The sequence below is a fragment of the Rhinatrema bivittatum genome, chromosome 1 (genome assembly GCF_901001135.1).
Source record: "Rhinatrema bivittatum chromosome 1, aRhiBiv1.1, whole genome shotgun sequence".
NCBI lineage: Eukaryota > Metazoa > Chordata > Amphibia > Gymnophiona > Rhinatrematidae > Rhinatrema > Rhinatrema bivittatum.
In genome coordinates, this window is record NC_042615.1 from 155,088,215 (window position 1) to 155,103,421 (window position 15,207).

The window sequence follows — 15,207 nt, forward strand, 5'->3', positions numbered from 1 at the left end:
TTTAAGAGACAAGAAGAGTTAAAACTGACAAAGTATCGGGATTCTTAAGGAAGAGGTCCCCCAACTCTACTGCAACAATGACTTAGAGCAACACAGAAAGGTTTTCTCATTCAGCCCTAGAGCCTCATTTTGAGGGAGGAAATCACAGCTCTCCTCAGCAAGGCCAGTGAGAACACATTGGCACATCAATCCTTGGGAATCATATCACCGCTCTGAGGAATGGAAGAACTGGTAAGTATCTGTTCTCAGTTTGATGGACAAGTAAAATCTTCACTTTTATGAACTAACGACTCCATGAAAACCAACAGATCAAAACTAGTGCAATAGTCAAGTAAAACAGATACTTTGAATGTATTTTATTACATTTGTTTCATTTATGTAGAAATTTTAATTCTATAAAACCTCTTGTGCAGACCAAAGATATACAGATAAAAGTTGCAAGCATGAGGAACTGTACATCAGTATTGCATGCAGCTACTCCCACATCATAGCAGGCACTGGCTCCATAAAGATGCATCTGAAGAATGTTTATATAAAATAAAAGCAATTAAGTGGTTAATTTTACTGTAAGAATAGTACCTTTATCTGTATCTTGAAACTGAGCAAACGAAATATTCAGCTTCTGGATGCAAGTAAGACAATCACACGCATAACACAAAGGAGAAAACTAAATCTCAAACATTAAGTCTTAATCGAAGAGTTGCAGTTTACTGAAACGTTCAATATACACTGTTTTCAAATCATGCAGTTGGAGTAAAGATCTGAAAATTAATCATTTCAAAGTGATTGACCAGGATTTAACCTTCCATACAATTCCCTACTGCTAAAATATAGGCGTTTCATATTATGCTAATCTCCCAAGCTTTTGGCTAAACCTAAGGGAAGTCAGATTCAAGTTTCAAAAAAGACATATTCCTTTTTTTGCCCATCAACTACATATATAATACACGCATCCTGTTAACTACACAGTCAATCACAGACGCAGAGTCATTCTGTAACCAGTCTGAGATGCTCTGCTGTCATGGCAACACCTGAGCTACTGCCAAATCTGCACCAAAAGTCATGCACTTCTTCAGCAGGGTGAATAGAGGCCTATTTTGAAGCAGTAGCTTATCCTGCAATTATTTTCAATTATGAAAATCATGAATAGCAGCTCTACCGGAAAGCCTAAGCTATGAAGTTTACATTGAAATTATTCTTAAAAAAAATACCCAATAAGTATAGCATATTTATCATTCTGTTCTTGCTGGAAGTTCTCAGGTCACTCCTTAGGATGCAGAGCACAGTTGTGGGTAGGATCAGAAAAGACAGGAATACAAACAGAGATGCAATTTTATAACCCTATTCTCTTTTCCAAAAGATTTTCAGAGCAAAAGCTTTATGGCACAACACACACACAGTCACCCGTAAAACTGAAGGGAGATCAGTGCTGCTTTAAATCTAGAGAGGCAAAATCTCCAAGTAACTGCATGCACTATGACTGAAAAAAAAATGGTTTAGGATAGCCGTGCCCTATATTTGACTACAAAGTTGATGTTCCTTCAAAAAAAGAAAAAAAAAACCCTCACACATACATGAAAGTATCCTATGGCTTCAAAAGGAAAATTTGTTCTTACCTGCTAATTTTCTTTCCTGAAGTCCCACAGCTCAGTCCAGACTTCTGGATTTTCCCTCCCTTCCAGCAGATGTAGACACAGAAAGTTTTGCTGACACTGTCACTTAACCTGGTGTGCCACCTGCAGTTTGTCAGTATTAACCTGTACCCAAGCCAAGATGGAAAAGTATCCCAAAACTCAATGTAATCTACCAAACATCTCCCGCCGAACGAGCAGGAGAAGGAACCACTAAATCTGAACAACCCTTATAACCATATAGTCAAAATGTACAACAATTACCTGAGCCAGAAAAAGCCAATTGAAAATCCTTCAGCTTATATACAAAAATACACAAATCAAGCGGACTCTGGACTGAACTGTAGTATTACAGGGATGACAACTAGCTGATAAGAACCAATTTTCCTTTCCCTGTACTTATCAAGATCAGTCCAGACTCCTGGGATGTACCAAAGCTTCCCTAAACCGGGTGGGACTGAGAACGTCCTGCTCAAAGTACACTTTCCCCAAAGCCTCTAGTATCTGGAGCCTGAATTTCCAGACAATAATGCCTGGAGAAAGTGTGCAATGACTTCCAAGTAGCCACCCTACAAATCTCTTGTGGCGACACTAACTAACATTCAGCCCAGGATGCCGCTTGCTACAGTGGAGTGAGCTCTCAGACCCTGAGGCACCAACTGTCCCATACAAATATATGCCAAAACTATAGCCTCCTTCAACCACCACGCTATGGTCGCTTTTGAAGCTTTCTGCCCTTTCTTTGCAGTACTCAAGCGCACCAGACGCCCGAATCAGAACGCCACGAAACCCAGCCAAAGCATCAGACCGGCACTACAAAAAAGCAAAGAAAAAACAGAGGGTTTTTGTTTTTTACATTTTATAGAAAAGATCTCCCTGTTGCGGCTGCAGGCTCTGGCTGTCCAGCTGTAGGAGGGAGGAGGGGGAACTGGCCCCACTAGTTATCTCCCCCCTCAGCAGGTCGAGGACCCGGAAAGACCCAGAGGTTTCCAACTCCTCCCGCTCATCCACTCCTCTAACTGAAAGGATGACCCCACCAGGTCCTACCGACCTTCAGGAAGGGCTAAGTAGAAATCCTAACCCTAACAATAGTTCTAAAAAAAATTTTTTAAATCTTATTCTCCTCAGACTGCAGGATTTGCACCATCTTCCATCTGCTGGAGACAGAAAAATACTGATTGACTGCAGTTGGTACCATAGGTTAAGTGACAGTGTCAGTAAAACATTCTCTGTTTTCATCTGCTGGAAGGGAGGCAAAACCTAGGAGTCTGGACTGATCTGGGTACGTACAGGGAACTGCTCATTAGCATTAAGACACTGTGCCTATTATGAAGTTTCTGCAGAGGACTGGAAGACCAATGACTAGCATTTGTCATGCTCCAAGTACATGCTGACAAGAACAGTACATGTAAAGTGGCCAATAGTATTTATTAATTCATTTTAATCCCTGCCCTTACTAACAAAAATTAAGTTAAATCACATTTCATTTTGTAACATTTATGACAACATAGGGAAATACAGTGAGTGGCTCATTTTAATCCTTAAAAGAAAAAAAAATACATTTCAAATGAGTGTACATATAAGATGCTACTACTTAATCCACATTGCAGGTTTAAAAAGCCATACCTTAAAGGTTTCTGTAATTTTGGTGCTAATACATAGAAAATCTTGGCATTAACTGACACTATTTCTTGTTTGTTTTAATTTCATGTTCAACAGGTCATGAAAAATAGAAAGCAATTCTACAGTCCTGATATTTTATTAATGAGTGGTTTACCTGCAGGTCATGATTTGTTAAAATGAGAGCTTGATTTAGAAGATGAAAACAGCACAGAAACAATTCTGGAAAACCTTAAAAGCTGATTTAAAAGACTTATAGAGAAATGAGAACACATCTTGTACCACTGTGACTGAAATCAGTGTAAAAACACATGGACAGTATAATCATTTGCAGAAATACCAGCTGCTGAAAATGTTCATATTTATATATTACATATAACTTATCAGTGAATAAATTATGCAGCTGTGGGTGCCAGTCTGCTTATCAAGGCAATGCTGCTGAGACAGAGTCTTCTTACAAAGTCAGGGCATGCAGGCTTCATTATTAGATGTTCCACAATGATCCTCAATTCTGTGAACAATGTCCTAGAAGAAGAAAAGTGGTAAGATTTAAAAGACATGCTCAAGATTTAATTACAGGCCATTATGTAGGCATTTCAATAGTAGAGAAACAATTTGTGCTGCCGCAATTTGCCCTTCTGAGAGATTCACCTGTATGGTGGGGCCTCAACTTGTTTCATGGATCAGATTCTCAAAATCAAACTGTAAACAAACCTGACACAAGAGTCAGTGTTGCTTGGAAAATTATTCAAGTATCCCCTTTACTCCATTTCCCCTTATCTTTTAGCGTGCCTCTGCTCTTAATAGTTCTAAGAAAGGAAAAGGAAGAGCATGAAATAAAAGTTTTTTCTGTTCAGGGATTTCTTTACAAGCCTAAGGAGATTGACATATACAATGATCTGCTCCATAGTATTATGAAATAGCACTCTATAGCAAGGGTGGCCAACTCCGGTTCTTTAGAGCCAAAAGGCGGCCTGGTTTTTGGGATATCCACAATGAATATGCGTAAGATGGATTTGCATACAGTGGGGGCAGTGCATGCAAATCCATCTCATGATAATCATTGTGGATATCCTCAAAACCTGGCTGTTTTTGGCTCTGAGGGCTAGAGTTGGTCACCCCTGATCCATAGGCTTTCCAAGGGGGTCAGATAAGTACAGAGAGGTGCTTTAAAGAACTTTGTAAAAAAAAAAAAAAAGCCATGCTGGGTCAGACCAAGATGCATCAAGTCCAGCATCCTGTTTCCAAGAGAAGCTGGCCTAGGTCACAAGTACCCAGCATATCTCAAAAAGATTTTTTTCTTGTTACTCACTCCCAGGGATAACAATGGTCTTCTCTACTCTATCTGGCTAATGTTTTATGATCTTTTCCTCCAGGAAAATGTCCAAACCTTTCTTAAACCCTAAATTAATCACCTTGATCACGTCTTCTGATTACCAAGTCCATAGCTTGATTCTGCACTGAATGAAAACAAAGTTGCTTATCTGTAAGGAAAGTTCTCTGTAGACAGCAGGATAAATAAGCAGGGAGATGTCAAACAACACTGACACCGACCTAGTTCTCAGAGCTCATAAGAGAGCTTGTCCTGCACACAGCCCCAGCTCTGTGAGAGGCTCAATCTCTTCCATACTTAAGCATAAATGTCATAGTCAACTCTCAACAGAGGCAGGTAGGTAATACATATATGGCTTATTTATCCTATGGAGAACTGTCATTACAGGTAAGTAAATTTGCTTTTTCTCTTGACAAGCAGGATTAAATCAGCCATAACTAGTTAAGTCCCATGTGGAGGGAGCTTTGCAGAGTAACTGACAGACAACCTGGCAACCACATAGTTGAAAGTAGACTACTGGGTGAATAGGTTGAGCAGAAATGCTTGTCCAACGCTAGTGTCTGTTTGGGACACATTGCACAGAGAATAGCGGGACATGAAGATGTGAACAGATGACTAAATAGCAGCTTTGCAGATGTCTTCAATGGAAGTGTCTCTCAGATAAGCCACAAAAGTCATCAAGCCTTGTACCTGAAAAAGTCTTGATGGAGTCTGTAATCCTTCCAGGGCGTAACAGTGTGCTATACAGTCCGCTAACCAATTAGAAAGTATTGTAGGTACTGCCCTCCCAAACTTGTTGGGATCAAAAGACAAACAGCTGAGAAGCTTGATCGTAATGTTCAGTTCTCTAAGTAAAACGCTGGTGTTTTCTTACAGTCCAAAGAGTGAACAGCCCATACCCCTTTGTGTGCATGTGGTTTTGGAAAGAACATAGGCAGCGTGATGGGGATTGACTGATATGTATTGCAGATGGAGAAATTACTACTTACCTGATAATTTCCTTTCCTCTAAGGAAGGCAGGCCAAGCCACACCAGTGGGTTATGCACTCCTGCCAGCAGATGGCAATGGAGTAAAACTGACTAGCTGACGTCACTAACAGAGCCCTGCACCCACATCAGCCTGCCAGTATCTCTAGAAAATCCAAACTGTGAACAAACTGACTATACTTTAACATGTCTATTAACAGTCAACCACTCATGCTCCCAACCAAGCAGGGCACACTAAGCTCAGGAAAACAAGTTAACATCTTAGGGGCTGGTTCTTTCACGTACCAGTCCTTCAAATGAATCAAAAGAAATAACATTCTGCATTGTTCGCATATAAAAGACAAACTAAAAGCAAGTAGGCAGCTCAGGGTGGGTTGTGGATTGGCCTGCCTTCCTTAGAGGAAAGGAAATCAGCAGCTAAATAGTTTCTCCTTCCTCTGCACTCAGATTGGTACACCCCACAGACGTGGATTAGCCTAAGCTACTCCCAAAACTGGTGGGAGGCAGCTTGCGGTCCCGTCAATACTGCATGCACAAAAGCTGCGTCCTAAGTGGTAATGTCTGGAGAAGGTATGTAAAAATGGCCACATCACTGCCCAGCAAATCTCGACAGGAGAACAATCGAATCACCGCCCACGAGACTGGCCTGAGCTCTAGTAGAATGCGCCTTGACCTGCCTAGGTAATGTTACATCCACATTGGCAGCCGTGATGACTTCCTTCACCCAATGGGCTATCATCACCAGCTTCGCCAGATCCCCTTGTTTACCTCCACCATGGAGCACAAACAGATGATCGGTTTTCTTCAAGGACTGAGCAACCTTCAAGTACCAAACCAGAATCTGTTTGACATCCAAGGCATGCAACAAACAATAATCCCACTCATCTCTATCCCTGTCCAGAGTGGGCAGGAAATAGACTGATTCAAATGAAACTCCAAAACCATTTTCAACAAAAAGGTACATACAATCCTAAACTGTACCACCCCCGGAGACATTCACAGAAATGGCTCATGGCAAGAAAGAGCCTGTAGCTTGGAAATTCGCCTTGCCAAAGAAATTACCACCAGAAAAACAGTTTTCAAGGTAAGCAGCCGCAGATAAGTGAGCATGCAGCATCCAAAAAGAAGGATGCACCAGAAAACGCAATATGAGATTAAGGTCCAAAAGGGGCAGTGGTAGATGCAAGGGAGGATGAACATGCTTGAACTTTGCACAACACACCAGCTCTTGAACACTCTCCAAACCCTAATATAAGCTAGAGATGTAGAAAACTTCCTGGCCCGAAACAAAGTGGAAATCACTGCCTTGGAATAATCTCATTTCTGCAATGGCCCTCTCAAGGGCCAAACCATAAGAAAAAGCCGACCCGGATCACCGTGCAGTACTGGCCCTTGATGGAAGAGATCCTTCCTGAGTTGCAGTCTGAGAGCACTGTCCACCAGTAGCCACTGAACATCGAATTTCCACAGTCCTCTGGAGCCAATCTAGACTCACCAGAAATATGGTCTCGATCTGATCTGTAATTTTCTGAATCACCCTGCCGATCATCAGCCAAGGTGGAAAGGAAACACCACCCCCCCCACCCCCCAACACCACAGCCACACATGGATGACAAACCATGATACCTTTTTGTTGGCTCTTGCCAAAGCCAGACACTGCCAACCCAAACATTCCACTATGAGTTGAAAGGCTTCGTTCGCCAGCTCCCACGGTTCTGGATCCAAGGCCTGACTTGCTGAGGAAATCAGCCCATACGTTATCCTTCCCGGCAATGTGGGAGACATATGTCCTGAAGATGTTGCTCCGCCCACACCATGAGCCCATCTACCTCCAACAACACCCATTGGCTTCTGGTTCCACCCTGATGACTGATGTAGGCCACTGTAGTGATTGTTTTCAGACATTATCCTTACCATTGAGCTTTCAACCGCTCGGCAAACTGCAGTTGAATCGCACACACTGCCAAATGATTGATGGTCAACTGCTGCTCCTTGGCATTCTACCAATCTTGTGCCACCAAATCTAGACAGTGAGCCCCCCAATCCATCATGAGCACCAGTCTGGTGTCTCCAAGAGTAACCCCTTCCCGAGATAATCCACTTGTAACCACCACTGCAGCTGAACACTCACTTCCAGTGGCAAGTGGAGCCTCACTGTGTACTCCTGTGACTGTGGATTCAACCAGGAGACCAACACGTGCTGAAGGGCCCTGGTCATCATGTGCGCCCTCGCACAGGAAACTATTTCCAATGTGGCCACCACAAACCTGAGCATCTGCAGATAAGACCACATCATCAGGCGAATAGTCTGCCTCAAGACCTGCACTTGAACAAATAATTGTTGAATGTGATCTCCAGCAGAAACACTCTACCCCGATCCATACTGAATCACTTTGCTGAGGTACTCAGTTTCAGATGGTTGTAAACTGCTCTTGGCTAAATTTAATCACCCAGCCTAGTTCCTGAAGCAAAGAAGTCACCTTGCGAGATGCCAAATGACTCTCTTTTGCACTCTTGGTGCAATGTCAACCAGTCTTCGAGATATAGATGGACCAGAATGCCCTCCTTGCACAGAGACACTGCTACCACTACCATGACCTTGGAGAAGGGTCTGGGAGCAGTAGCGAGCCCAAAGGGCAGGGCCTGAAATTGATAATGATATCCCAGAATGGCGAAACATAGGAAATATTCCTGTCGAATGGGAATATGCAAATAGGCCTCCATCAGAGCAAGAGATATGAGAAATTACCCTTTTGTACTGCCGTAATTACGGAGCGCAGAGTTTCCATCCTGAAGTGCTGAATGACTCCCTTGAGATCCAGAATGGGTTGAAAAGACCCCTCTTCCTTCTTGGGAACGACAAAATAAATAGAATAGAGCCCTGTTATTTTCTTGCTGTCTGGGATCTGGAATTATGGCCTTTAGATCTATCAGCCTTCTTAACGTAGTCTCCACTGATGTTTTCTTCAATAGAGAGTTGCAGGGAGAGACCATAAATGCGTCCAGAGGAATTTGGAAAAACTCTAGATCATAACTGTGCTTTACCACTTCCAGGACCCACTGGTCCATCGAAATCTGGGCCCACCTTTGATAAATGTGAGATAGACAACTGATTCAGTAGGTGAGCCCCCACACCTTCATTGCAAAGATTAAGATGCTCCGATTCTAGAGCCCACATCCTTATTAGGCTTCTTAGGCCAAAAGGACTGAGATCTTCTGAAAGGATGAGACTTGAGTAGCTGCTCCTCTATAAGGACGAAACCCACGAGAATCCCTAGAGCAGCTTTATGCCCCAAAAAGAATGTGATGCTGATTTCCTGTCCTCTGGCAATTGAGGAATCTTGGATTCACCCCCATCTATTCCCTATCTTCTCTAACTCCCTTCTGAATAATAGTGAACCCTTAAAGGGTAACTTTGTGAGATTGGACTTGGAAATAGTGACCGTTGACCAATTTCAAAATCACAACTGGTGCCTAGCCGCTATCATGGAAGTCACCCCTCTAGTGGCAGGCCGAGGCAAGTCACAGACCGCATCAGTTAAAAATGTGGCTTCTGGTTCCATCACTCACCCGCTATCGAACCCTGCTCCAGGGGTCTCCTGAGGAAGATGCAAACAAGCCCATGCCACCATGCAGCAGCAAGAAGCAATTTACAAATTCATTGCCATGGCCTCAAAAGCCTAAGGATGGCCTCAATCCTCTTATCTGAGCATCCTTTAAAGCTGCCAATTCTTCAACTGGCATGGTGGTTTACTTTGTAATAGCGCACATCAAGGCATTAATCTTTGGGAATCACAACTGTTCCCTTGCCTTTGGATCCAAGAGGTACAAACTCGCCCAAGTGCACCCCCCTTTTTTTTAACTTGCCTCTGCTGTGTTCCACTCAAGATCAATTAACTCTTGAATTGGCTCCAGGAGGGGAAAGAAACAGGATGCTTTACATAAGGTAACCAATATGGGATCTTTCTTTTGTGAGCCCATAGCATCACCCCAGGCTACTCCTAGCATCTTCAGGGTCGGAGTCAATAGACTCAGCAACTTGTCTCTGTGAAAATAATGAAGTATAATTCGATGTAGCTCCAAATCAAGTGGCATTTCTCCCTCTTCCAGAGACGAAAAAAACAAGACCCATCTGAATCAGATTGTCAAGATCCACATCCCCTGAACATCTCTAGGGGCAGCTTCCCAAACTGGATGGCAAAGAGGCGGCCTGAGAACGTGACCCCTCCTTAATGGGTTGCTTTGCCTCCACTGGATGACCCTAAAGAAAAGCCTGCAAGCCCTGGAAAAATTTATCCCAGGAGATGGAGGATGGATCCATACGGGGACCTGTAGGCCTAAAGATGGTACTTTCCAATTCCCCAGCAATAACAAGGGGGGAGGGGAACTGTCTGCCATATAGCCTCCTGTGCCTCTCCCCTCCGGCTCCACCATAGGCTGAGGGAAGATTCCAACATCTACAAAATCTGTAGTAAGCAAATCTCCTTGAATATCTAAACAGCACTGACACAGGCACAGCAAGAGTGATGGCCGAATCACACTTATATGGCAAGCTGTAAAAACAGCAAGACGCTTAGAATTTTTTTCATTTGTCCCCTTTGCCATTATTCTTCTTTAACTTGGCTTTACGTGGCCTGATGCGTGCACGCCAACTGCGCTTGGGTGTACTTTACATATTCAAATTTAGGCCATGGCCTTATGCGCACAAGTACCCATACACATGCGCACCCATGTCAAGATACCACCATGCAACAAGGCTCACACATGCCCGATTGCGTGGGGGGAAAAAAACGCTGCTGTGGCCTACCAAGTGGCTGACTGAACCAAGCCTGAGATGTGGGGCCTAGCTAAAGCTGCTCAACAGCAGACCTATGCCACCTCCACTCTTCACTAAGTCCCCAAAGAAGTGAGAGTGAAAAGGGAAATGCAGAGGGTAAAAGACCTGATGAGGAGAAAGAGTCTAAACTTCCCTCCTAACTCTTTTTTACCTGAGCTCTGCTGTTCCTGGCTGATAGCACGATCTGGCCTCAGGCTGTGGGAGGGGAGGTGGGGGCAGGAGAGGGCACAACCTTCAAGGCAGAGACCCAGCGCGGTGAGTGAACCACGCCCCTGAGAGGCTCTAGGCCTATCAGAGGGCTCAACAAAGGCCTTTAAATTACCACGCCTCCCACAGGCTTCCCTCCTTGCGTCAACCCGATCTCGGCAACAGCCGACGCTCTCCCTCCGCAGCCGGGGCTCTCGTGGCCCAATCGGGGCAGGAGCCCGCTCGCATTACCTCGAGCCGTGCTGTGGAGGCGGACCACAGCAACGAGAAAAGACGCAGGAACTAAAGAAAATAAGGACACACATAAAAACGAAACTAAAAAGCTGCCGACCCAGCGCGGTGAGTGAATCACGCCCCTGAGAGGCTCTAGGCCTATCAGAGGGCTCAACAAAGGCCTTTAAATTACCGCACCTCCCACAGGCGTCGCGCGCCCGAAGGAGCGCGACCTAAGGGGCTTGCCCCTTAGCGCGCCCCTTGGAGCGTACCAGAGCAAGAGCCATTACCCACCCTTATCCATCCATCCAGCGATCACACATCCACCCATCCAGTCTCCAGAAGCATTCATCCAGTCTCCTGCGGCACTCATCCAGTCTCCTGCGGCACTCAACCAGTCCCCTGCGGCACTCAACCAGTCCCCAGAGGCACTCAACCAGTCCCCAGAGGCACTCATCCAGTCCCCAGAGGCACTCATCCAGTCTCCTGCGGCACTCATCCAATCCCCAGAGGCACTCATCCAGCAGCACTCATCCAGTCTCCAGAGGCACGCATCCAATCTCTAGCAGCACTCATCCAGGCTACAGAAGCACACATCCAGTCTCTAGCAGCACATCCAAGCTCCAGTAGCACTCATCCAGCACCGATCCAACCTGAACAATAATGTACTACCGACCACGCACCTACAAATCACTCATCCCAATCATGATTTCCCCCACTACACAGTTACTAGGCCTCACCCTATTCACCATAATCCTATTCAACGCCCAATCTCTCACCAACAAAACTCTTATACTCAACGACATACTGCAGGACACAACCCCAGACGTTTGCGCCATAACAGAAACATGGCTCAAATCCACGGACATCACACTCATTAACCAATTACCAACGCAGACTTACGATTTCTTCTCCATCCCAAGACAAAAAAAAAGAGGAGGGGTTATCTTCCTAGCTGCAAAAAAATCCTTAAGGTTCTCACACCACCCCATCAGTACAGTAACTAAACTAGAACTAGGATTGTTCAAATCAGAACAACTCCAAATCCTGCTAGTCTACGCCCCTCCAGGCTTACTAGAGTCAGACTCCTCTCCTATCATCGAAACCATAACTCTGCATCTCAATCTTGACTCCCCTGCTATAATCCTGGGTGACTTCAATTTACATGTTGACAAAGTTCCCCTCTCTACAAACTGTGAAGCCCTCCTCACCGCACTGTCAGCGATGGGATTCAGACAACAAATCAATAAACCCACCCACAAAGCAGGCCACACGCTCGATCTACTCTTTACAAACACTGGTATTTCTCTTACAAAACAACCAAATTGCAAAAATGTCCCATGGTCAGATCACTCTCTAATGTCCACCAGCTTTTCCTTACCTCGATCAGACTCCAAACTCAACTCAAGACCCTCTTTCCTATACAGAATACCTTGCAACTCGGAACATCTAAGTAAAGCTCTAACCTCGGATCTACCACTCATTGAAGTATCTACCCCTAACGCTGCCCTCCAATCCTGGTCCAAAATAACAAAATCTATAGCAAACACTCTCTGCCCACTGACAACCAAAACAAGGTCTGCTAACACATCCAAACGACATCCCTGGTATAATGATGAACTACGAAAACTCAAACAATTACTTCGGCAAAAAGAAAGAAAATGGCGCAAAGCCCCTTCACCAGCCTCACTCTCTGATTACAAACGATCACTCCATCTTTACAAAAGTACCACGTTGAAAATCAAGAGAGACTACTATGCCCGAAAGGTTCATCATCTCAGCTTTGACTCAAAAGCTCTATTCGCCTTCGTTTCCAGCCTCACTAAACCTATCACTCCAGATATACCACCCGAACAAGCCCAGACTAAAGCAGACGAATTGGCTCTTCATTTTAACAAAAAAATATCGGATCTCCTTAATCAGCTGATTCCAAACACATCGTCTCCAGATAACACATATCTTCCCCAAAATAAAGACATCCAGCTTAATGCCTTTGAACCCATCACAATCACAGAGATACAAAATGTATTAAAAAGAATGAAACCGTCATCACACCCATTTGATCAAATCCCTACCAAAATGCTTCTTCTTATCCCGGACACAATAGCAAAAACCCTAGCAGATATTATAAACTGCTCCTTATCACATGGCATCTACCCAGATGACCTAAAAACTGCCTCAATCAAGCCACTGCTAAAAAAACCAAATCTAAATGCATGTGATCCCAACAACTTCCGCCCTATTTCCAACCTACCATTTATAGCTAAAATCATGGAAAAACTGGTAAACACCCAACTATCCAACTACCTAGAGGACCACAGTATTCTGTCCCCAAACCAATATGGTTTTCGCAAAGCCGCAAGCACCGAAACGCTACTAATTTCACTCATGGACTACCTACTCTCTGGTATTGATAAAGGCCAAGCATATTTACTAATCCTCCTTGACTTCTCGGCGGCCTTTGACACCGTCAACCACGCCCTTCTTCTAAAACAGCTGGCAAACATTGGTTTAACAGGTGCCACACTAAACTGGTTCAAAACATTTCTAGAAAACAGAGGATACAGAGTCAAAATTCATAATAAAGAATCCCAATACCACCCTTCTAATAGAGGAGTGCCGCAAGGATCATCACTTTCACCCACCCTTTTCAATGTCTACCTGCTACCACTCTGCCAACTACTTACAAAATTAAGCCTGAAACATTTCCTTTTTGCAGACGACGTACAGATCGTAATCCCTATAAAAGAATCAATCTCAAAAACAATGGAATACTGGGACAGTTGCCTATTAGAAATTAAACTTCTCCTCAACAGTCTAAACCTTGTACTCAATGCTTCGAAAACAGAATTCCTGCTCGTATCACCGGAAAACAATAACACACTTCCTAAACCACCCACACTCCTTCAAACAACCCACGTAAGAGACTTAGGAGCCATCCTAGACAATCGTCTCAACCTCAAAACATTCATTAACCAAACCACCAAAGATTGCTTCTACAAATTACATATCCTGAAAAGAATAAAACCGCTGTTTCACACTCAGGACTTCAGAACAATCTTGCAAGCAATAATCTTTTCCAAACTAGATTATTGCAACTCATTACTATTAGGCCTCCCAGCTTCTTACACCAAACCTTTACAAATGGTTCAGAACTCTGCAGCCAGAGTCCTTACAAATTCCAGGAAAATTGACCACATTTCACCTATTCTCAAAAACCTCCATTGGCTTCCGATCCACTATAGAATCATGTACAAAACCATTAACATCATTTACAAAACTATCAACCAACACACGCAACTCGACCTACAAATACCACTTAAAAAATTCACCTCCGCCAGGCCTATCAGGGAACACTACAAAGAGTCACTCCAAATTCCAAAACCTACCAACATAAATCCTTGAGTCTCAGAGCCTTCTCATCAGCAGGTCCAGCTCTCTGGAACTCGATCCCACCTGATTTGAGACAAGAGCCATGCTCTTTAACATTTAGGAAAAGACTAAAAACTTGGCTTTTCAAAAAAGCATTTCCAAGCCTTGAATAAAACCTCCTCTCACTAGCACTAACTCGTATGCAATAATGGAATGTAAACACGAATCAACCAACCTCAAACCCTCTCTCACTAATTCCTGCTGAATATTTATCATACTATTACCATTCACAACTGTGTCATATTTATTCATTTGATTACCTATGTACCGTTTCATAGTCTTATTTTTTCACTTGCTATTCTAATGTATCAATAGGCTGAAATGTAAATATTGTGCTGTTCAATTTCTCCCCTTCCATCCCAAGTTTATTTTCCTTGTTTTTTGTAACTTTCCCTCTCCCTTTTTCTGATTCACTGTATTTAAAGTTCAAGGTTCTTATTGAAAATATTGTTTTTTACGATACGTTATGCTTTACACTCCTGGTTATTTGTAAACCGGGTTGATGTGATGCCTATCATGAAACTCGGTATAACAAAAACAATAAATAAATAAATAAATAAATAAATCTATGCCTGGTTACGCTTCCAGACTTAAAGTGCTCAACTGAGGGAGGGACTAATAGATGTCTCCTCAGGAACTCAAGCTCTGCGTTCAATTCTTCTCCTAATGTATCTTCTGTTTTTATTTTCTTTTTACAAGCAAGCTCCATAAGGGAGCTATATGTCCACCATCTACTGGAGATGGAGAATACTGGCAAACCAATGTTGAGGCAGGGCCATATGTCAATGATGTCAACAAGTCAATTTTACTCCATCTGCTGATAGGCATGCATAACCCACTGGTATGGATTGGCCCGCCTAAGTGCAAAGGAAGCCACTTTTGGAAAAAACTTAAGGTGAGTGCAGAGAACAACTCTGTGTGAAAAAGCAAAGTATGGCAAATAAGAC

General features: G+C 43.6%; 1 protein-coding gene across 2 annotated transcripts in view; it reads right to left on the reverse strand.

The window, feature by feature from the left end:
* Positions 1 to 341: 341 nt before the first annotated feature.
* Positions 342 to 15,207, reverse strand: part of TMEM33 (transmembrane protein 33) — a 56,746-nt gene continuing 41,880 nt past the window's right edge. The window contains exon 7 of one of the 2 annotated variants that reach the window (XM_029588699.1): positions 342 to 3,776. In XM_029588699.1, the coding sequence (XP_029444559.1) occupies positions 3,647 to 3,776 (130 nt within the window). In that variant the 3' untranslated portion in view covers positions 342 to 3,646. The remainder of the gene's footprint in view (positions 3,777 to 15,207) is intronic. The other variant, XR_003854500.1, reaches the window with a different exon arrangement.